Genomic DNA, 23270 nt, shown 5'->3' on the forward strand with positions numbered 1-23270 from the left:
CTCAAACTTGTGTCTGTTTAAATTTATGTGCTTCTCTTACAGGGGTCCCACAAGAACACTGTTCTCCTGCAAGGCTGAACCCCAGGTTTCTCCAAATCCAGCCTCTTGTTTATATTCTGCCTGCCCTGCCCCGCCCCCCTCCGCCATCAATCTGACCGGCATCCCATCATTTCCCCAGCTTGCTACCCAGTTTGACTCTAAGGTCTGAACCCGTTCATTCCCAGCCGAAACTGTAATCTTCTGGTCAGAACCTCTTTCCGAGTCCCATTACCCAGGACTCGGTCTTCCAGCCCGACTCCACTCTTTCTTTCTCCGTTCCAGTCCAGACCCCACGCGCATCACACACATATGTCCCCACCACCTGTCCCTCTAGAGGAAGACTCAGGATTCTAGGTTACATCTGGATTCCGACGGAGTCAGGGGCGGGGTGGAGGCGTGTCCTAGAATGGGGCTCTCTGAGCTCCCGCCCACCCCACCCCACCCAGGCCCCGCCCCAAGTCTCCTACCTCTGAGCGGTGCTGCAAGCCGGGAGCATCCTACTTGGCCATGGAGAGCCTCGTGCGGCAGCTGTACCTTCTCCCCCTGTTACTGCTGCTTAGTGGTAAGGAGGCATCTTGTTTGGGGGCACTCCATCCCCTCGGCGCCTTGGGACGCTCGAGGACTCTCATCTTCCCGCGTCGAGCCTAGGCTACGCCTTCCTTTTTTACCAGAGTTTGGAAAGGACGCACACTGACTACCGCGCTGCCGGCAGGTTTTGCTGAGGGTCCTCATGACTCCTCCACCGTTAGGGGAGCTGAGGGAAAAGGCCTTGGGCTGCAAGGGATGCATAAGGTCCTCTGCGGGGCTGTGATGTCCTGGTGACTAGCAAGGGTCTCTGGTGAGGTAGTGAACCTCCCATCCTGCCCTGTGCACATGGCACACAGGTGCAGATGGCTAGAATTCCGAATCCTTTTCCAGGGAGAAAACAGGACTCAGGGAGAAACATTGCTCTCATAAAATAGAAATGGGATAAATATTAAGTTTGCTTTGAAAAGGGTGGGAAGGGCATAAAGTTGGTAGGAAGACATGTTGAGGGAGCCTGGGGGGAGCTTGATGGAGGAAATAGGGTGGATATGCTCAAAATACTTTGTATACATAGATAAAAATTTAAAGAATAAAATATTGTTAAAAAAGAAATACTAAAAAAGAAAAAAAAAGTATTTTACTGAAGAAGTTACACAAGGCTAAATATATTTTGCCTGGTGGTGGTGGTGCACACCTTTAATCCCAGACTAGGGAGACAGAGGCAGGCAGATCTCTGTGAGTTCGAGGCCAGCCTGGTCTGGCCACTGCTACACAGGGAAACCCTGTCTTGAAAAACCAAAACCCAAACCAAAACCAAATAAACAAAAAGAAGGTACATGTACACATATGTGTGTTTGCTTGCATGCATGCATGTGTGCATGTATCTGTGCCCCCGAGTGTGCATGATTGTGTGTGTGTCTGTGTGGGTATGTGTGTGCCTCTGTAAGGGCTTTGGTGGGAGAGTTTGCCCCGTGCTGGAGCTGCTGGGCAAGCCCAGTGCCTGGCCAGAGCTGGGAGGAAAACTGTCGGCAGGAGGGTGTGTGAAGTCTGTCCTCCAGGGCCGTGGCCCTGGGTCCTTTAGGATGTTTTCCGTTCGCTTCAGGCTCAGCTGTTAGATGAAGCTGGACCTGTTTGCAGTGTCTTCCTCAGCGTTGATGACTTGGGGTGTGGTCTGGGAGTTGGGACAAAGATGGGGAGACTTGCAGAGGTCTCTGTGTCCAGAGTGGAGCTGGGTTGCGTGCTCTGGAGTGGGTACCTAGGCTGTGGTGCTGTTTTAAGTTGAAGGACTGGGGCTGTGGCCTCTTTCAGAAGTTAGTGTGCTGTCTTGGGATTTCAGCAAGCCTCCAATGTGAGATTCCTCTGATGGGCATTTTGGTGTTTAGAGGAAAGAAGGTCCTGAGTTTTTTTTGAAAGAAACCATATCTCTCCTGACTACTTCCATTGAGGAACTGGGAAACACCATTGAGAGAAGCCGCATGAAATCCTCGTTAATAGTCCTGGTCTCCCGGGGTCACTGTCCCCAAGGGCCAATCCTCCTCACCCAGGGCCCAGGCAGGTCAGTTTCAGCTTCTCACAGACCTGGCTGGTATGAGTCTGGCCAGACCAAGAGTCAGAGGTGAAATGTGTACTGTCACGTGCAGTCCGGCTAAGGTGGGGTCTGAGCACTATCTACTTTCTGCAAGGGAGGAGCTGAGCTCCCTGGCTCCTCGGATCCCTAGCTGTCTGTGCTCTGCTGACACTGTGATGTCTGGAACTGTCGTTAGGTTGCACAGAGTCGGGGCCTGGTCAGCACAGAGAAAAGCATCAGGAGAGCCTGTGGGGCTTCCTTGAAATTCTAAAGTCCTCTCCAGGAAACCTTTAGTTAGGATTCTGGGACGAGGCATCCAGCAGGTGTCCACTTACTGACTCTTGACCTCAGTTTCCCTAACTGCAGCCCGAGTGCAGCTGTGGAGTACTGCTCTGTTGGTTGATTTGCTCAGTTCAGTTCAGGTCAGTCATTCTATGCTGTGGAACCAAACTGCTCATGGCAAAGCAGAGCCTGGGTCTGGTACATGTGCCCTCACAGCACCGTGACAGAGAGCACCCCGGGATCTGTGTGTGCCCTTGTGCATGTCCACGAATGTGAACATGGCGCCACAATTTAAAACATATGCCTTTATTGGATCTTTTTAAAAAATTTATTTTATGTGCATTGGTCTGAAAGTGTTAGGTCTCTGGAACTGGAATCACAGACAGTTGTGAGCTGCTGTGTGCATGCTGGGAATTGAACCCTGGTCCTCTGGAAGAGCAGCCAGTGCCCTAACCACAAACCATGCTTTCAGTCCTTGGTACCACAATTTTTGTCACGAGTTATAGTAATAGTGCCCTGCCAGTGTGTCACCTGTCACACTGTAGGTGGCAAGCAGTGCTGGGGAGGGGATGTAAGGTCTTGAAGGAGGTGGTGGTTTGCTAACCACAGCCATGGAAGTTTTAGTACTGGAGCTGCCTTGGAGGTCATTTGGCCCACTCCCGTTAGAGATAAGGAAGCTGAGGTAGAGATGCAGGGGACAGAGCTGCCCAGAAATCACAGCCTCCCCCCAGATGACAGTGGCCTTTGGGCCGCAGTCTGGCCATGCCCATTCCGTGGAGGATGAGAGAGCCTGCTTCCATTTCCAGATGACTGGCAACAAAAGGCCTTTCTCTAGGAATTGCATCTGTTTGGCTGTTTATCATCTCTCAGCATCTGGAAGTCACCGAGACAAAAGATGCACAGGCCCAAGTGTTCTTTGTTTCCGAACGGAACCACCCAGAATGGGTTTCTACTTTGATTCAGTTCCTGAGAACTTTACGGTTCAGCTGGTGTTTGAGTGATAGTGACCCACTTTTGGGGCGTTCTCCTTGTTGGTCTCTTTGGGTGAGTTATCGGGTAGGATTTGGGTCCAGGCAAAGATTCTAGAGTTCACTGTAGCTCTTGGGGGTATTTGGAGATCCTGGAGTTTTCAGAGATCTGGGGCAGATGGAGATTTTAGGGTGTGTGGAGATTCTAGAGCATGTGATGGTCATGGGACATAGAGATTCTGGGACCCAGGGAGATCTAGGACACACTGGTTCTGGCTGTGTGGCATTTCTGGGGCACATTGAAGTTCTGGGGTATGTTAAACTTCTGGGGCACATCAAAATGCTGGAACATGTGGAAAACTGGGGCACACAGAGATTCAAAGGGAGAGAAATGTGCTGTGAGAGACACCCTATCCTTTCTTTTTAGGGAGTTGGGTCTGCTTGTCTGAGGATGGTAAAGCCCAGAGGAAGAGCTGAACAAACCTGCTCTGACCAGACCTGGTGTATGTGCGCATGTGTGCGTGCATGTGTGCATGCATGTGTGTGTACATGCATGTGTGTGTACATGTATGTGTGCATGTGTGAGTGCATGTGTGAGTGTGCATGCATGTGTGTGATGGAGGGGAGGGAAATATGCCACTTTTCATCTGCCTCCTAGGATTCTGCTTCTTTCTGACTTCCAGGTGAAGAGAAAGAAAGGAACAAGGACAGGGAAGAGGGCTAAGGGGCAGAAGAGAAAAACAGGAAGTTGAGGAGGGTGAGACAGCTGTCTTTGGTGGTCTGACAGCTGCTCATTAGGGCAGGCTGAGGGGGCTGTTTGATGTCCAGGTCTAGGAAGGCCAAGAGTGGCACGTGGGTTACCAGAGCGTGTGGCTGGTGGGACCTGCCTGGCTGCCATCTATTTAGATGTTGGTGGAGGTCAGTACCTGTGTCAATGAACTGGGAGGATCCCATCAGGGACTGAGAAAGCCAGGTCCAGGAATGAAGGTAAGAGCTGGAAGGTAAGCATCCAGTGAACCTTCAGAGCCCAGGCCTGGGAGCCTGTCTATGAGGCGCAGGATGCTTATGGAACAAGAAGGCCTGAGGGAGAAGGAGCATAGTGTGTCTTCACCGTCATCTGCTTGCATACAGTCCCTAAGAGCCTATCCTGATGTGGACCAGGGCTGCTTACGTAGCCTTGCACTGTCGGGCTTGGCATGTGCAGCTGAGCGGGGGACAGATGGAGACTTAGATGTCCCTAGATCAGATGCTCGCTCTGTGTTTGTTCCTGAGTGAGGAGCTTTACTTCCCGGTCTTGGTCTCCCCATCAGGTAACTGGAGGGGACAAGAGGAATAATGTTTTCTTGAGATCAACAGACTGAGGAAGGCGAAGAGTCGGGGTTTGAAGTGGGGAACAGGCACCTGGCTCAGAGACACTGAGGCCCGATGATCAAGTTTATTAAGGCCTAAGTGAATGGGCAGGGATGTTGCTGCCCGTTGCTTATGTCTTGCTCCTAGAGCATGGTCCTCAGACCTGCAGATGGGGCCTCTTCTGGGCTTGTCAGAGGTGAAAGTCTGATCCAAGTGTGTTGGAGGAGAATGAGCTCACGTGAGGCCTCTGGGCAATGGGCCTGCCCACCTGAGTGCACATGAATGATGAACATGTCTGTGGTTCATCCTCAGCCCCGTGTACGTTGGAGTAGACACTTACGGGACTGTAGCAAGCTGGGACTCCTGGGTCCTCACCTTTGTAGAGGACCTGGGCTGTGGCCTGGGTGGGTTTAGTGTGCTCAGGCAGCTGTTCTGCTCTGCATCATGTGTTTACCCTGAGAGACAGAATTATCTAGAAGGTTTGGGCTTAGAGCCCCCAGCCTCATTATGGTGGCTCCCACTTAGATCAGGCAGAAATATCTTTGCCTTGCCTGCTAAAGGTTTTCTTCTTCTTCTTTTTTTAATATTTCATTTTATTCTATGTGCTTTGGTGTGGAGGTGTCAGATCCCCTGGAACTGGAGTTATAGACAGTTGTGAGCTGCCACTTGGATGCTAGGAATTGAGCCTGGGGCCTCTAGAAAAGCGGCCAATGCGCTTAACTGCTGAGCCGTCTCTAGTCCCTCAAAATGTTTTCTTTGTTTGATGTCTGATCTTGATTGTCAGCTTGACACACCTAGGAAGGAGGAACTCAACTGAGGGACTGCTTCCATCAGGTTGGCCTGTAGGCACCTCTGTGGGGGCATTTCTTGATTGCTAATTGATGTAGGAAGGCCTTGTCCACAGTGAGCGGTACCCCCTTATGCAGGTGGGCCTGGGTTGTACTATGAGGTAGTTTGGCGAGCCAGGGGAAGCTAGCCATAGGCAGCTTTCCTCCATGGTTTCTGCCCCAGGTTCCTTCCTGCCTAGGTGGTCCTCGATGATGAACCTGTGAGCTAACCTAAACCATCTCTTCCTCTAATCTAAGTTGGTTTTGGACAGATACAGATACAGCCACAGATAAGCAAACTTGGGCACCTTGTAATAATTGTTTCCTTCAAAGCACTTCAGAGCCCCAAACCCTAACGTGGAAATTGGCACCAGCACCCTCAGACACACAAAGCAGACAGACGTTACGGGGGACACTCTGTAGCCTTAGAGTCTGGAGGGGAGACATGGTTAGGAGCGGCTAGAGTCTGTGGGAACAGAGATGAATTGGAAGCTGGGCCCCAGTGATATCAAGTCTTAAAAGAGATTCTGTAAGCAGACACCCATGAAAGCATCAGAATTTTCCAAAATCTTCCTGACTGCTCCTCCCCAATCTATTTCTGGGACCAGAGCGATGGCTCAGCAGTTAAAAGTTAACAGGCGCTTCCTGCTGCTCTAGAGGACCCAGATTCCATTTACAGCACCCACATCAGGCCACTCCCAACCCCTGGAGTTCTGGCCTCAGAGGATCTGAGACTTGCTTTTGGCCTCTGAGGGCACCTAGACACATGTGGCATATGCTCATATAGACACACACACACACACACACACACACACACACACACAAATAAGAATAAAATAAAATCATTATAAAATATTTCTTCTTTAAATTATCAAGAGAAAAAGCATCAGATTCTCTCAACCATAATTGTGGATTTGTTATTTTTGCCTTGTCCCTTCCCATTTTGCTGTGTATATGTTAGTAAGCCAAGAATGCCTTGGATTGTTGGAGCCTCTTGTTGAATTGAGACCTTTATTTTTGTCTTAGCTAGGTTTCTATTGCTACGATAAAACACTATGACCAAAAAGCTCTCAGGAAGGGAAGGGTTTGTCTGCTTCCTCTTCTCTATCACAATCACAGTCCATCACGAAGGAAGTCAGGACCCAGAGGCAGCAACTGAGGCAGAGGAGGGATGCTGCTTACTGGCCTACTCTCTTGCTTAGTTTGCTTTCTTATATAACCCAGGCCTCCTCCTGCACAGTGCTGATATCTCCCACAGTGGGCTGAGCCCTCCCTCGTCAATAATCAGTCAGGAAAATGCCCCACCGGCTTGCTGTGCACCAATGAAATGGAGTCACGGTTTGCTCTTCTCCGATGACTTTACTTGTGTCAAGTTAACCAAAAACAAAACAAGACAAACAACAACACCTAGCCAGGAGAGTCGTTAAAGGTCCTCTTTATCTCTGGAGATACATTTTGTTGCAAAGTATATCTTATCCAGCAGAAGTCTGATCCTGCCATTACAGAGGGTTGGGAGCCACTATGTGGACCCTGGGAATCAAGCTTGGGTCTTCTGGAAGAACAGCCACTGCTAAGCCATCTCTCCAGCCCTCTACATTGTCTTTATGAGGCAAGATCTCTCACTGAAACCAGAGAGAACCATTTGCTAGACTGGTTGGCCAGCCATGTCTGGAAATTTCTCAGCTGTAGTGCTAGGGTTACGGGCACACATGACCATGCCAAGGTTTGGCTTTTTTTTTTGATTCTCTAACTGTAGTTGTCCTGGAACTCACTGTGTATTCCAGGCTGGCCTTGAACTCACAGAGATGTCTGTTCAAAGATGTTTGTCTCCCAAGTGCTGGGATCAAAGCCATGTTGCCACTATACCGGGCTTCCCATGCCAGACTTTTATGTGGGTATTGAAAATCCAATCTCAGGTCCTCAAATTTGCATGCCAGAAACTGTGCCAGCTGAGCCATCTCTCCTGTCCTATATTTCTTTCTTTCTTTCTCCTCTTTTTCATTTTGTGTGTCTGTGTTCACACAGATACATATGGAAGCCAGAGGTTAATGGGTTGTCTTCCTTGTTGCTTCTTGGCCTTACTTTTTGAGAAAGGATCTCCTTGAACTGATTTAGTGAGACTGACTGGCTGGCAAGGCTGAGGGAGCTTCCTGTGTCCGCTTGCCCAAACCTGAGGCCGTAGCCACGTGTCACTGTGATGCTTTGCTTTTTATTCTGTAAAGATTTATCTTGCATGTGTGTGTCTGTACGTGTATGTGCAGGTGATTGAAGAGGGCATTGCAGTGGCAGGAGCTGGAGTTGTGGGCAGTTGCCAGCTGCGCGCTGTAGGTGCTGAGAACTGAACTCGGGTCCTCTACCAGAGCAGCATGTATTGCTAACTGTTGAGCTGTTGAGCCATTTCTCCAGCCACCTGCTTGCTTGCTTGCTTTCTTTCTCTTTTTTTAAGTTGGTGCTGAGAATCTGAGGATATGAACAGCTCTTCATGTGAGCTCTGTACACATTTTACTGATCTATCTTCCCAGGCTGGTTTTGGCTGGCCTTGAACTCTCTAAGCAACTGGAGATGGCCTTGAGTCCCACTCTTCCTGCCTCTGCCTTCCAAGTACTGAGATTAGAGCTGTGTCTCCCCCCTATACCCAACTGCCACTTTGTTGAACCTGAAGGTCAGTTTATCAGTTACTGCAAGGGACTTGTGTGATCGGTATAGTAATATAGAGCATTTTAGGTAACTGAATTAGTCAGGGTCTCAAGAGGAACAAACTATGAATATATATTAAATTGATTGGATGAATATATATATTAAAGGGGAGACTTATTAGACTGGCTTATTATAGGATAAGTTGATCCTGGAGATGCTGAGAACCTGGCCGCTGACCAGGCTATGAGGTTAGACGCCCCAGCACTCCCAGTCGGCACTGGATGATTCCTGGAGAGTCACTTGTTTTCAGTTCATGTTGGAAGGCTGAGGAACCTGAATTCTGATGGCGGTGAAGGGTGTTGACAGCAGTGACAGCGGCGACAGAGCAGTTAGCTCAGCCAGTGAGAGGCAAAGGGAGGCAGGCAAAAAGCAGTTACTCCTTCCCTAGGACTTTCTTCTGTCTGCTCCCCCACCAGAAGGTGCCATCTGCACTTAAGGTGGGTATTCTCATTTCTGTTAACACAATTGAGGAAATCCTTCCCAAGTGTGCCCCGAGGCTTCTCTCAGGGATGGGTCCAGATCTTGTCAAGTTGAAAACTGTAGTAGCCCTGGCAGTCGTTGGCGTCCTGATGTTTGTGTGCGAGCCTAGCTCCTCCCAGCCGAACCATCTCTCTAGCTTAGTATTAGCATCTTAATAATACTAAATACTCTAGTTGATGAACGTGGGTTATCTTTCCATTTATATAGACCCTATGTTTTGTAGTTTTCAGAGTACAGGGTTTGGCCCTCACTGGCAAATTGAGTGCCAAGAATTTAATTTCTTTTGATTGTATTGTTATCAAAATTATTTCCGTTATTTTTGGATTTTTATTAATGCCTTTAAAAGATCTAATATTATTTTTATGTGTATGAGTGTTTTGCCTGTATATGTGTGTGTGTACCATGTACAGATATAATACTCAGAGAGGCCAGAAGAGGGTGTTGGATCTCCTAGAACGGCAGTTGTAGATGGTTGGGAGCCACCATGTGGGTGCTGGGAACCAAACCCGGATCCTCTGCAGGATCATTCAGTGCTCTTTATGGCTGACACGTCCCTCTGGCCAGTCCATTGCATGTTGGTTTGTCCCTGTTTCTTCGCAGGGCTGATGGAGTCACACTTTCTGTTCTGGTGTGGCTCCTTTGGAGCTTTCTGTGTAGAAGACCATGGTCTTCTTTTCCAGTCTGGATCGTTTGTTTCTTTCTTGTCCACTGTACTGGATTGTACTTTCAGCTCTGTGTTCAATAGAAGTGCTAAAACAACCATCCTTGTCTTTCTCTGGTCTCAGGAGAAAATGTTTTAGCCTTTTACCATGGAGTGTGGTATTAACACTGAGATTTTCCTGTATTGCGTCTATGTTTTATGTATTAAGGGTGTTCTTTTTTTTCAGTTTTTTTTTTTGGTTTTTAAATTGCAAAAAGACATTTTATTTTTTCAAATTCTTTTCTGAGCCACGTGGTCCCCTCATCCTCCCTTCTGCCAATGTGGCATGCTGCACTGGTTTCTGTATGTTGAACCATCTTTGCATTTCTAGGAAAACTCCCCTTAGCCGTGGTGTGCATTCATTTGTGCGTGTTGCTGACCTTGCATGCAACACACATGTTTATCGAAGGTTTCTGTATCTGTATTCCTAAGAGGTATAGCCTTCTTCCGAGGAATGACGGCTTTTGCTATCAAGGTAAAACTGGCCTCACAGAATGAGTAAGGACGTGGAGAAGTCAGGATGTCCTATTCTTCTGTTTAGCTGGAGAGTTTGTGGATGATTTCTGTTAGTTCTCTGAACACTTGGTAGACTTTGCCAGTTCAGCCTTCTGGGCCCAGGCTTAGTTTTCCAGAGGCTTTAGTTACTCAGTTCCATCTCCCACTGTGGTTCTCTCCAGAGTGAGTTTCAGGGGTTTATACCTTCAGTAGTGTCCTACAACTGTCGCTAAGAATCAAAACCAAGTGACTAGAGACAATGGAAGTTTCTCTTAGTTCTGTATCCTCAGTGGGGACGTGCTCTTTCATTGCCTCTGTCTGGCTTCTGGTGGCCCCAGCGTTCCTTGCATTGTGACGGCATTACTCTGACCTTTGCCTTGGTGTGAGCCACCTCCCTCTGTGTTTGTCCCTGCGCCCAGCGTTGCTTTTTCTGTGAGAGCATCGCTCATATGGACTAGAGCCCTCTCAAATGGACTCATTATCAGTTGAATACTTCTGCAAAGATCCTATTTTCCAAATAAGGGAGGGGTTTCATAGCCATGCCTTCCGCCAAGGACACAGTTTAACCCTTGTCACCGTCTTACTGGAGGTTTTCTCATTTGTCTCTCATCACGTGGATGCTCATAGTCTTTGCTTAGAGTTGCTTTTGCTTTGGAAGGTGGATGCTGATGCACCAATGCTCCCTCTTTCTTCCTTTTCTTTACAGATGGGATCTCACCTTGTAGCCTCGAGTGGCCCGCAGCTCACTATGTAGACCAGGCTGATTCAGAACGCACAGAGATCCGTCTGCCGCTGTCTCTCGAGTGCTCGGTTTACAGGAGCGTGGCATCACGTGCCTCTCTTTCATTCTTAATTTAGTAATTTGAGTTCTCCTTTCCCCGCTCCTGGCTTGCTGATCATTCAGTCATTCATTTATTCACTCATTCAGAGACAAGGTCCAGTGTCCCAGAGACTGGGAATGAATGACATTTTGCTTTAAGCTGAACTTTTTAGGATTCTGCCTCGAGTTTAATGGCTCACAGGTCAATCTGAAGCAGTGCCTGGGCCCCCTGAGCTGGCAAGGCCCCAGTGGTTCAGGGAACATGCCCCGTCTTCCTCACACCTGCTCTGCTGACTCTAGAGTGGGTGTGGGTGGGGGCCTGCAGGGGGATGAGGGGGACTCTGAGCGTGCTCCTCTTGGTGGCTTCCTTGTCCTCTGTGAAATTTTTACTCTGTTTACCGTTTTACTTGTTGCTCTTTTTTTTTTGTTGCTCTTCTTTATAAAGTTTTTACATCTCTCTGTCTGTCTGTCTACCATCTATCTGTCTTTCTACCTACCTTCCTACCTACCCATCTGTCTCACACGAGTGTTTGTGTATCACAGCACATGTGGAGGTCAGAGGACACCCTGCAGATGTCATTTCTCTCCCTCTGTCATGTGGGTCTTGGGAACTGAACTCAGGTTGTCAGGCTTGGTAGCAGATGCTTTTACCTGTGGAGCCATCCCACTGGCTTGCTTTTTCCTTACCTCCTCTTAATGGCTCACCGATGGCACTCCATTGTTTTTGACACTTTGGCATGGACCTCTTATCTGTTCCACACTGCAATCCGTCTCCATTGCCAGAACCGAGGAGATTTCTGTGTCCTAATGGCCTGCCTCTCCCTCTAGGTGGGACCTCCGTGTTCCTCTTCTGTCACAGTGTTGTAGTGGCCCTGATTCTACCAGGAAGGTATCTATGGCCTGGGAGTGGACACTGGCAAAGGGGACTGCAGTCCTGGCATCCTTGTTTTTCTTCTCCTAGTGAGCCGCTTCTCTACCTGCATGCTCCATGGAGGACCACTATAATTGGCTGGTCATTCTTGGGCAGGCGAGTGGGGGGACTGGGTGGGGAAGGAACTTCTTCCCTCCTGGACTCTTTGCTTAAAATGGACAGAGTCCTACAGGATGTGGCTCAGGGAATGAGATGTATGTGTTCCTCCCCAGAGAGGCGGGTGGGGTGGGGGGCGACTGTAGCCCAGACCGGGGAGCTGGTATTGTAGGGAGGATCCTTCCCCCTTGAGGTTGCCTGGGATACAGCCTGGGAGCTGGGGCAGGAGGGAGCAGTTTGTGTAGTCAGTGTCACAGACTCACCAGTCCAAGATGTAAAGATTTTATCAAACAATATTCTCCTTCTCTCTCTCTCTCCGTCTCTCCGTCTGTCTGTCTCTCTGTATGTGTGTGCTCATGCACATGTGCACATGCGTGTGTGTATGTGGAGACCCAACACTGATGTTAGATGGCCTCCTTGGTCATTCTCTCCTTCTTTACTGAGCCGCATCTGTCACTGAAGTCAGCTCTTCCGTCCCAGTTAGTCAAGCCGAGGATCTGCTGTCCTTGCCTCTTGAGTTTTGGTGGCTGCTATGCCTGCATTGATTTTTCCACGGGTTCTGGGGATCCCAACTCAGGTCTTCATACATGTGCTTTTGCCCACCGAGCTGTCTTCCCTGCACGTGTTCTCTATTTTGGTGTGTGCTGCTCTCCTCGGTGGCTCTTTGTATTGAGGCTGACTGCGAGCCCCCCAGCTTCCCTCGACGACAGATGGCGAAGTCTCATGAGGGCTGCCATCACGGCATGTCTTCCCAGAGAGGGCCTAATTTTGTCCCTGCTCTGGTGTGCCCGACTATCTGTGGTCACCTTCTGTAGTGTCGTGACTTGGGGTTTCCCTAGACTGCCTGAGTTCATGTGAGTTTAGACTAGAAATCCCCAAGGTCGTTGTGTCCCCAAGGTCGTTGTGTCCCCCAGGCTCCCCGGCCCTGCCCGGATGCAGTCACTCCCACTCGGCCGAGTGTGCACCTCTTTCTGACTCATTTCATAGACAGCATCCGTCTCCTGAAGACCGTCCCTTGCACCTTATCCTGGCTTCATCTGCCTGCAGCGACTGGGCAGATGCTTTGAGGGCAAAACCAACCCATGGCTCTGGGTTCCACTCCATCTAGCTATTGGCTTGCTAATTCCTTGCTCCAAGCTGCATGGCTTTAGGTTAGGACCTGTGTGGTGGGTGTCAGAGGCACCCCGGAGCTTCCGTGATGCCAGAGATAACCGTTTCCTTCACTGACTGGTGTCACCTTCCTGTCTTCTGGCTATGGCCGGTATTCACTGATGCTACAGTGTTTGAACATTTGGGCTTATTTTCCTCTTGCCCTAAGCCCTGTCTGCCACCTGGACAACTCAGATTGACCTGGATAAGCCTGTTAGGACGCCCTCAGCTTTTGCACCAGGCCTTGCTGTGGTTTAGAAGCAGCTCTGGCTGTCCCCTCTCCAGCCACTGTAGTTCAGACTGTGAGTCTTCTGACCGTGGCTGCCTTCACACACCCTGGAGCTAAGACTTCCTGGTTGTCAGACTTGCCCTGACCTGTACGCCCTGGCCTCAGTTTCTTCCCTTTCAGAGCAGGGATCCCCATGTTTTCTTCTAGCACCCTGCAGGTTCCCTGGAAATAGGAGCCAGTTCCTTTTTGCTTCCCTTCTAAGTACCCAGCGCAGTTCTTCCCTGGACACAAGTGCTCACGGTCTTCTGCTAAACCCGAGAGTCAGGGGACTGGAGAGACGGCTCAGCAGTTAAGAGCACCGGCTGCTCTAGCAGAGGTTCTTTGCACCCACAACCCACATGGTGGCTCACAGTCTGTCCCTCCAGTTCCAGAAGTCCTGATACTTTTTCCTGGCCTTTGTGGGCACAGAGACAACATATGCAGGCAAAACACCCATACACACAAAATAAAAAGAAATCACATGCATTTTTAAAAACTTCCGGGTGAAATGCTTAGTGCGACCAGGCAGGGTCCTGTGCTACAGGTGTCTATGGGACACTAAGTATGTGGCATTCTGTGTAGAAGAGGGCACAGGGTCTCGACACGGGCCAGACCCTGGGTGTGACGGTCTCTGTTCTCAGATGAGCCAGGTCTGCAGTGGACAGGTGGACAGCTGAGTGTGTGGGTGAAGACGGGGTCGGGAGGTCATGGATTGCTGCCGTGGGAGAGATGGGACATTGACACCTGTCTATTAGGGGCTGCCCTGGGAGGATGTGGTCACCCTCTGTCCCACCACCTCTCACATGTGGTGGGGCTCCAATGCAGAGCCAGGGCTGTGAGCCCTTTCCTGCTGCAGTTCCCTGGGGGCTGTAGAGTGCTCAGACGCAGGACGAGAGATGGTTGTATGCACAGACAGGGGCCTGTCTGCCCTGCCCCACTGGGGATGACACCCGTTATCAGCCTGGGTTCGTAGATTTAAACAGGCACAGAATGAAAAAGACCTTCCAAGTCTGGGCATCCAGGCCCCAGGCAGCTGGGAGGCCCTGTTGTGTCCTGTTCTCTGGCTTCCGGGTGGTGTCAGTCTCTCATGTTCCCTGTGGATGCGGAAGAAGGCAGTTTTGCTTTCTGCAGGCATGCGGCCCCTTTACCAAGTGAATGACAAGGTCATCTGGGGGCACCACACCAACTCACTTCGCAAATCCTCACCTCATTCGCTCTTGTCACTTATCTGTCTCCAGAAGAATAGTGTGTGGTCTTAGGGCCACCCACAAGGTGAGCTGTGGAGCCCGCTCTGAGCCAGAGTGCCAGACTTGCTGCCATAGGTGGGGCGGGCTCTTGTCTGTGAACCCAGGGCCCCTTGGGGCTCCTCTCTGTGAGGATTCAGAGGGCTGTGGCTTCCCCTCTGAAATTTGGTGGGCTACTGCACCAGAGAGTGCTTAGGTCTGGACCCACTGTTTCCTTTACGTGGTTTAATTATCAGTTCTCAGCCCAGTGCGAGCTGCGTGAGAATGTGGGACCCCGGCAGGCTTGGCTGATCTCTCAGAGTATACTGCACATCTGCTACTTCCACTAATGCTGTTACTTCATTGCTAACTGAGGGGAATGGGTGAGCATTTGCCACCACCTGCAATAAAATTTAAACGTGGCTGCTGTGGGCACAGCTCATGAGCCGTGTGGACATTTACTTTGTTTGGAGATAACTGGTGTAGCCAAATCTACCCCATTCCAAGCAGGAATTTCTCTCCTGTCTCCTGTCTTCACTAGTTTCTAGGGCACAGAGTTGGCACCACACCCCAGAATGTAGATGCCTTCTGAGAACATCACACACACAGATACACACAGACACACAGACACACACACACACACACACACACACACACACACACACTCCCCTCCAGACACACACACAGATACACCCCATACAGAACCATAAACACACACAGAGACACATACACATACCATACACACACACACACACACACACCACACAGACCCACAGACACACACACACCACACAGACACACACACACAGAGACACAGATACAACCCATACAGACCATAAACACACACACAGACACATACATATACCATTGAGACACACACAGAAACAGACATACACATACCACACAGACCTAGACACACACACCCAGACACAACACACACACACACACACATACAAACACCCCCCAGACACAGATACACCCCATACAGACCATAAACACACACACACAGACACACACACATTCACACACTACACAGACCCACAGACCCACACACATACACACACCATACAGACACTCCACACAGACACACAGATATACACACAGGCACACATAAAGTAGGACTGTAAACCTCCAAGATTACCCCTCCCCCTGCGGCACACACACTCTGTTCAGGACACAGCAGGGTTGTACACACCAGTATGCAGTTGGCAAGGATCTGTACACCCACATACCCAGCAGAATAGAGCTGTTTTCCTTGGTTATATGATGGGAACAAACTAGGGGCTAGGTGAAGGAGGTTTAGAAGCAGTGTAGTTATGCCCCCTGGAAATAGGATGGCCACAGCATGGAGTGAGCTCTGGGGAACAAGACGGCATACTTGGTGGGAAGTAAGACATTTCTGGTCCCTATTAGGCGCATGCGTATAGAATGTGGGTGTGAGGTAGAGGGATGGCATGGTGAACCCTGGGGTGACAAGCAGTGTCAGGCGTGAGACTTCCATGGACTCTCCCATTGCTGGGAACAGAAGTCCCCATGGAACCTCAGCCCGAGGAGTCCCAGAATCAGAGCAGGTTATCTCAGGCCGGGGAGGTCCACATCAGCCCAGGGCCTTTCTCAGGACTGTTGCAGCTTCCTGGGCCACTGAGTTGAGGTTGGAGGCTCCAGGACTTCTGCCTGTTTCTGAGGACTCTAGCCTAGGGCTTCCCTGTGCCGCTGCTGTGGTCCAGGGTCACGGTTGAGGGAAGACTCTGGCCTATGGTGGCACATCAGCAGGAGAGGCTGTGCCCTGGACATCCTCCTACTCTATGTCGTCCTCGCTAGGTGAGTGTGCCCAGGTGTGCGGCTGCAATGAGACCGGAATGCTGGAGAGACTGCCCCGCTGTGGGAGAGCCTTCGCTGACATGATGCAGAAGGTGGATGTCTGGAAGTGGTGCAACCTGTCGGAGTTTGTCGTGTGAGTGCCCTGCTGGTCACGGGACTGCCCTTGCCACTACACTCTGCCTAGCCCCGCCCCTTGGCTCCTCCCATACTTAACGCTCATGGTCCTAGGCACATCCACCCCCAGCCCTCCCGCAGTCCCCAGCTAGCTTTGCCTACACACTTTCCAGGGCTGTAGGGGCTTCTGGGGTCTGCCTGGCTCAGCCACATAAAGCTGTGAGGACAACTGTTGTGGCTGGCACTTCCAGGCAGTTCCCTGGAAAGGCCTGGAAGCATGAGGGCCATAGCATGTGGTTCTCAACCCACATAGAGATGAGGGGGTCTTCTGAGGCAAAAGGTTTTCCTGGGGGTGTTTATGATTCCCTGTCCCAGAGGCCCTGAGAACTTGGACATCTCCAGGGCTGCTTCAAGGGTGAAGCCCAGTGTGGCCTCTGAGTCTGAACAATGATTCTGGGCCTCTTTGCTTCTGGTTCTTTCTTGTAAAGAACCTTGGAGGCCACAGGTATGTGGTTTGGACTTTGAGAACTAGCCTGTTGTAAGTCAGGAATCTCCCCTGCCCTGGGAGGAGTAGACACATAGGACTTGGAATGTTAATATTCCACCCCTCCCACTTTTCATCCTTATTCTGATGCTTCTGCCAGTTCAGACTGCAATGACGTTTTTGAAGCAGCTTGTTGGAAGTAGCTCCTTCCTGTTAAAGGGCAAGTCCCCACTCCTTCCTGGAACAGCACAGGAAGGAGAAGGTGGGCCTCTGCCCTGACCCCGTGGGAGACTGGGCCAGGATCCTCTTTCTCCTGTGTCTGTCCTTCATCTGAACAGGCTGGGAAAGAGCTGCTGGCTTTGGGAAGACATCCATCCACTCAGCTTCCTCCAGAACCTCTTAGCTGACCTTGGCCTCAAAGACCCCCAATAGCAGGGAGACTACCACTTCCTGAGGCTGCTCACTGCATCCTGGACTAAGGGGCTACTTGGAAATCCTTTTCCATACATCAGGCTGAACTCTGGTTCCTTGGGCAGCCTAAAGAAACACCAGAAGCCTGGTAGGATAGACGAGGCCCATCTCAGGAGAGTCTCGGGGAGCCTTTCTCACGTTTGTTTGTATAGCAGTTCCCTTGCATCCTGTCAGGGAGGGCAGAGGGGCAACTTTGCAGTAGCAGACAGGCAGAGACTGGGCCTCATAGGTCTACCTGGCATGCGAGAGCAGGAAGCTGGCCCTGGCCTGAGGCTTTCCTCAGGCCTTAAGGGTGCTCTGATGACAAGGGCTTTACAGGTCCTTGTGGCTGTGGGCCTGGGTTCCACATCTTTTAGGGAGGCCTGTATAGTGTTGGGGAGGGCTGAACAAACATCCTGGACCCTGGGAGCCTACAGCTTCAGGGATCAGATGTAGGAAAATGACCTGGAGAAAAGGTCACAGGTACAGATGTCCCAGTTGGAAGTGACTTCAGAGGCCACAGTTTTAGTAGGTGGCCACGTGAGACTGAGCCCAGACTATTCCCTGCCCGTCTGTAGGGCCCCGGGGCGGGGGCAGGCATGAGAGGTGTTGGGAGAGCTGTGGTCCTAACCTTCTGCCTCTGCAGGTACTACGAGAGCTTCACTAATTGCACGGAGCTGGAGACCAACATCGTGGGCTGCTACTGGCCCAACCCGCTGGCCCAGAGCTTCATCACTGACATCCACAGGAAGTTCTTTTCCAACTGCACCGTGGACAGGACCCACTGGGAAGACCCTCCAGACGAAATACTCATCCCGCTGATCGCCGTGCCCGTCGTGCTGACCGTGGCCATGGCTGGCCTGGTGGTGTGGCGCAGCAAGCGCACGGACCAGGTGCTGTGAGGGTCTGCCAGGTGGAAGGCCGTGCCTGGCAAGAGTGCGGCCCAGAGCTTTGAGAACCGGTAGATGCTTCCTCTGTTTGGTCTGCTTTGGCCACACCCTCACTGACCATGGCAGAATCCTCCTGCCCAGGCCGATGTGGCCCTTGCTGTCTAGCCTGCAGCCCGATGGGGCTCAGACTGACCGTGTAAGTGGACCGGTGGGCTAGTGGAAGAAAATGACAAAGCTCATTTGTGTATCATGTATGGAAGCATCTGTTGCTGGGCCCCCACTCCCCAGGCTGGGCTCCCTAGTCTCTGGCCATTTCTTGGCAGTCTTGTTCGGCCTTGACCCCAGCCAAGGTCCCGACCCATTTCTAGTCCTGACTCTGACCTGTGGTACACTTGGGCAGAGAGGGCAGGCAAGGTCATCTGGCAGATGTGGAACTCTGAGCCCTTCCGACTGGGAGACCGAGTATCTCCTCTGTTGGACATGAAGGAGAGCCTGGGGACTGGGAAATGGAGTCATTGGGAGCCACATGTCACCTACAGCTCTGCCTGTCTGATCCATTCGGTTCTATGTCCTGTGTGGCTGGGGATTCATCAGTCCTTCAAAAACACTTGCCCTGCAGTGAGGCCTGGACCTCTTTCTGAGGGGGTGTGGCTTGGACCTCCTTCTGAGGGGGTATGGCCTGGACCTCCTTCTGAGGGGTGCCTGGGAGTAAGGCATGGTCCGAGCAGAGTCTGTTCTGCCTGCTGATGTCTGTTCTTTGTGATTAAAGAGCCCCCTTACATCTGGCATTTCTTGTTTTATTTCAGGGGATTCATAGTTGGTGTGTCTCTCAGGTGCTCTGAGTAAAGCCACTGGGGATGGTGGCCACAGGAGAGGGTCTTGGAGGGTCTGTTTTAGCACCTTCTCTTCTTTCTTCCCTTTTCTGGCTTTGCCAGAGGTCCTGCTGTGGGTTTTGGGGAGGAGAGGCCCTGGCCAGATATGGCCAGCCAGATGGTGGTCAGTAGGTGGTGCTGTACTGTCTTCAGGCTTCATCTGTCTTCCAGCCGGAGGACCTGGATCGTTGAGTATAGGCTGCTGACCTCAGTGTCCTCTGGCTAGAGAGTTTCCCTACTGTACCCAAGTCCTGGTGGATATCATGGGATTGCAGGCGTGGATGACTGGCTGAGTCTACGCCATGCACAAGATCTGGGGTCATTCTTTGTTTTTGAAGAAGGCCGGTGTGGAAGGTTGCCATGGAAATGTGGCTCCTGGCACACCTCCTGCCACTTGAATAGTATCTCTGAGATAAGATGCCATGGGTCCTGAACTGGTTCGATGTCCACAGTGACAGACCATCTGGTCCATCCATCCATTCACACATAGGGGGCACATAGCTCATTAGATGTAGAACATTAAATGATGTTCTGGGAGGGCTGGGGAGGGCACATCTCCAATGCTGTCTGTCTTGCTCCCCCAGTTTGAGCTCCCCCAGCATATGTTGAAGTGTCCTGAAGAAACCCCATGCCTCTCTCCTGGGGAAGGCATTTTCAGCTGTCTCCTGGGTTCCAGAGACCTGGGTTACTGATTGATAGCTTCCCAGACAGGGGTGAGCCTGGAGCTACTTTCCCCGGCCTCTCTGTGGCTTTTGGGCACTATCACCCAGTCTTCCATCATTGTTTCTCTTAGCAACAGCGAGGCTTTCTCTCTTGGAGCTGAGTGGTCATAGTTCCCAACTGTGCTCAGAAGAGCCACCTGCAGGAGTCTCCAAGAAGGGATAGAGGCTAAGTGCTGGGGCTTGGTGGCACATGCCTTTAATCTCAGCATAGAGATGTTCAGATCTCTGTGAATTTGAGGGCAGCCTGGGCTACATAGCAAGTTCCAGACCTGCCGGAGCTATACAACGAGACCCTGCCTCAAAGAACAAAACAACAACAACAAAAAGTGGAGGTAAGTGTCTTTGTCAGAGACGCCTGAAGGAGCGGTTCCCGGTCCACAGCTCCCTGGGGCAGGTCTCAGAGTGCGGTTGGGTTGGCAGGGGTGAGGGCCCGGATAGGGTAGCTCAGGCCTAGCCTTGAAGGCTTTGCTGCAGACCTGTGATCGCTCCATGGGATCCTGGAGGTAAGTGGGCACCATAGCTGATTTAGAGCCCATTCCTGTGGGATAAGGTGTCTGTTCCCCAAAGGGAGATGGCGTGGGGAAAGAGGCCAGTGGCCTTGTGGAGCAGTAAAATGGGGGAAGGAGTGGCTAGAATCCTGGGAGAATCTGTGAGTGCTGAGGCAGGTGGGCAGGCTACTCAGTGTGGAACACAAGGGACTTTAAGTTATGATAGGGGTCTGGGATGGGCTCAGTGGCAGCCAGGGACACAGTGAGTGATCCTATGAGTGTGTATGGGGTCAGACTGATGCTTAGCAGTCTGGATGTCCTTTATGCATATATGGCTACGTAAAGTGTGTGTGTGTGTGTGTGTGTGTGTGTGTATGTGTGTGTGTGCAAAGGGTTCTAGGGGAAGAGCAGAAAGGCCTTCATTTTGTCAAATTGTGCCAGGCATGGTTGGTGCAAGAGGCAGTCCTGGGGGGAATAAAAAATGTAGGGCTATGTGACTGGGCTGGGACTATGGCTGTGGCTGTGCTATGCTGTGCTGTGGTTGTGTCTGTGTCTGTGTTGTGCTTTGCTGTGCTGTGTCTGTGCTGTGCTGTGCTGTGCTTGGGCTGTGACTGAGGCTGTGACTGAGGTCGTGTCTGTGGCTCTCTGTAACTATGGCTGCACTGTGGCTATGGTTGTGGCTATGAGGACTCAGGCAGCCCGAGGAGCAGTTGTATGGAGCTGGGGAAGGGATATAACTGGCTCAGACAGCCTGTTTCTGAAGGCTCAGCTGTGCTGAAACAGGCTTCCAGGCCACACACCAAGGCCCAGTCTAAGGACATGGCCAATGACACCTTCCACATGTTAATGACATCCTTGCTTATCACAGGGAGGCACTGGTTGATGAAATAAATTTATTTTTTTTGAGAAAATTCTATGCAATTTTATTATTCAACCCAATGGGAAACAGGTCTTTAAGAGACCTTGGGATTTCTTCTGCTGCATTTAAATTAAAAGTGTATATTGTAAAATAGCAGAGGATCCGTTTCCGAAATGATGTGGAAAAACTTTGTGCTCCAAAAATCTGTGACAGATGCCAATCATAAAAAAGTATGTAAATTAATGAAGCCATTTAAAATCACTTGAAATTGTCTTGAGGTCACATTGTAAACGAGGGGGTATTTATTAAAGAGAATTTGCCAGATCTGAGCGAGGACAGGGAATCTGCAGCACCTGAGCTACAGTTGCCCCCAGCAAGATCCCCTGACAGCCCGACCATACAAAGTGTCATTCTCAGGGTGTGGGTCTCCAATGTCTGCTCCCAGCTCCACTGCGGATATTAAAGTCCCCACAGGGGTGGGGTGTCAGCTGCTGTGAGGGCCTGGAGGGAGAAATGCCCTTGGTCCCAACCTGCCAAGAGTCAGGCATGGGAGACCCCTGGAACTCTTGATGTCCACTCTAGGGTGGCCAGCAATGACCCCAGAGGCTTGCTCAGAGGGTGATCTGAGGCCCACTGGGTGCTTGAAGCATTTCCAGAAGCAGCAGTGAAGGCATAGCAGGGATGAACTGGAGGTTTGGGGGGCCGTACCTGTCTGGAGGGTGCAGAGGAATGCAGGGGCTGGTCAGAGGCCCTGCTCAGACCATCCACAGAAGTCAGTGAGCAACCCTAGAAAGGTCATATTCAGGGCATGGGGGGCACGTGGGCAGAGGTGAAGAGTCTGGAGTGGAGGATGGGGCTGTTGACATGATCTTTAATATCCATGTCCTCCTGGGATATACAGGAACTCCTGAGACAAGGCCAATGTTTATCAGGAAGATGAACTTGGTCCCTGGTACCAAGTGTCCTATGTCATGCTGACCCACCCGCCAGGGGCTCCTAGGGGTCCCGAAACTAGGATGCTTCAGGCTTCAGCATTTCTTTTACAGTAGGTGGCCAAGAGATCTGATCTGCGACTCAACCATTCTTGCGACTCAACCATTCTTGCCTTCTGTAGTGAGGGGCTGCGGGCAGGCCTGCTTTTCATCCCGCCTGGCTCCCTTACGGCTAGCTTAGCCCCGGAAATAACAACACACAAATTGTATTCTTTTAAACACTGCCTGGCCCATTACCTCTAGAGAGTTAGTTACTGGCTAACTCTCACATCTTGATTAACCCATTTCTAATCATCTGTATAGCACCACGAGGTGTGGCTTACCGGGAAAGATTCAGCATGTCTGACCTGGTGGTTGGCTCCATGGCATCTGCCCCATTGCCCTCTTCCCAGCATTCTGTTCTGTTTACTCCGCCTACCTAATTTTCTGTCCTATCAAAGGGCCAAGGCAGTCTCTTTATTGACCAATGAAAATAACACAATAGACAGATAACCCTCCTCCATCATTTCCCCTTTTTCTGTTTAAACAAAAAAGAAAGGCTTTCATTTTAACATAGTAAAATTACACATAACAAAACAGTTATCAAGCAAGAATTACAGTGACAATATTTATATCTATTTTATCATAATAATGGAAAACTATAACTATGACTATCCATTCTTCAACTCCATCAAAGACTCCAGAAGGATATAATATTACCTAAGTAAACAAGAAGTAAGCAACTTCCAAAACTCTAGAAATGACAGACATCTCGCTGCCTGGACAGTCACCCAAAGTTCCTCTGTATCATTGGGGTATCCATCTTTGGCCTTCAGGCCCATAATATCCAGAGACATTTCCATGAAGCAGGAAATTTCAAAGGCAGTTCAGTCACTATCTGCAGTGTCCTGCAGAATGTCTCGCAGACTCTTTCATGAATCAGGAACCCCGAAAGATCATCTCACCTTTAGGCAAGTTCAGCAGTCCTCTCTCTGCGGGTTCTCTGTGTCCAGTTTATACAACAGTCTAGGCAAGAGCAGTTTCTTGCCCAAATGGCTAACCAACTCCATAAGGAGCCTCTTCGATGCCCATCTTCCTCTTGAAGTAGATTGGTGCTGCCAGGAGCAGACGTGTCTCATTGTCCTAAGTTATTAAAACATTAAATGCTATGTTCTGTAGTCT

The 23270-nt window shown here is 50.6% G+C and overlaps 1 protein-coding gene across 1 annotated transcript; it reads left to right on the forward strand.

Annotated features, from left to right (window-relative positions):
* The first annotated feature begins 489 nt into the window (after positions 1-489).
* Positions 490-18962, forward strand: Ramp3 (receptor activity modifying protein 3). Its single transcript, XM_048450099.3, has 3 exons — positions 490-601; positions 16239-16371; positions 17933-18962. Exons 1-3 carry the CDS (start codon positions 547-549, stop codon positions 18186-18188), a joined length of 444 nt encoding a protein of 147 aa, XP_048306056.3. The 5' UTR covers positions 490-546; the 3' UTR covers positions 18189-18962.
* The last annotated feature ends 4308 nt before the right edge of the window (positions 18963-23270 follow it).

This window comes from Myodes glareolus, chromosome 8 (assembly GCF_982192425.1).
Source record: "Myodes glareolus chromosome 8, mMyoGla1.1, whole genome shotgun sequence".
NCBI lineage: Eukaryota > Metazoa > Chordata > Mammalia > Rodentia > Cricetidae > Myodes > Myodes glareolus.

Bases quoted from the DNA above. Each gene is read 5' to 3' on its own strand.
- Ramp3 (XM_048450099.3), top strand. From the start codon at position 547: ATGGAGAGCCTCGTGCGGCAGCTGTACCTTCTCCCCCTGTTACTGCTG. The intron at 602-16,238 runs GTAAGGAGGCAT...CGTCCTCGCTAG, and splicing joins CCTGTTACTGCTGCTTAGTG to GTGAGTGTGCCCAGGTGTGC. The intron at 16,372-17,932 runs GTGAGTGCCCTG...CTGCCTCTGCAG, and splicing joins AACCTGTCGGAGTTTGTCGT to GTACTACGAGAGCTTCACTA.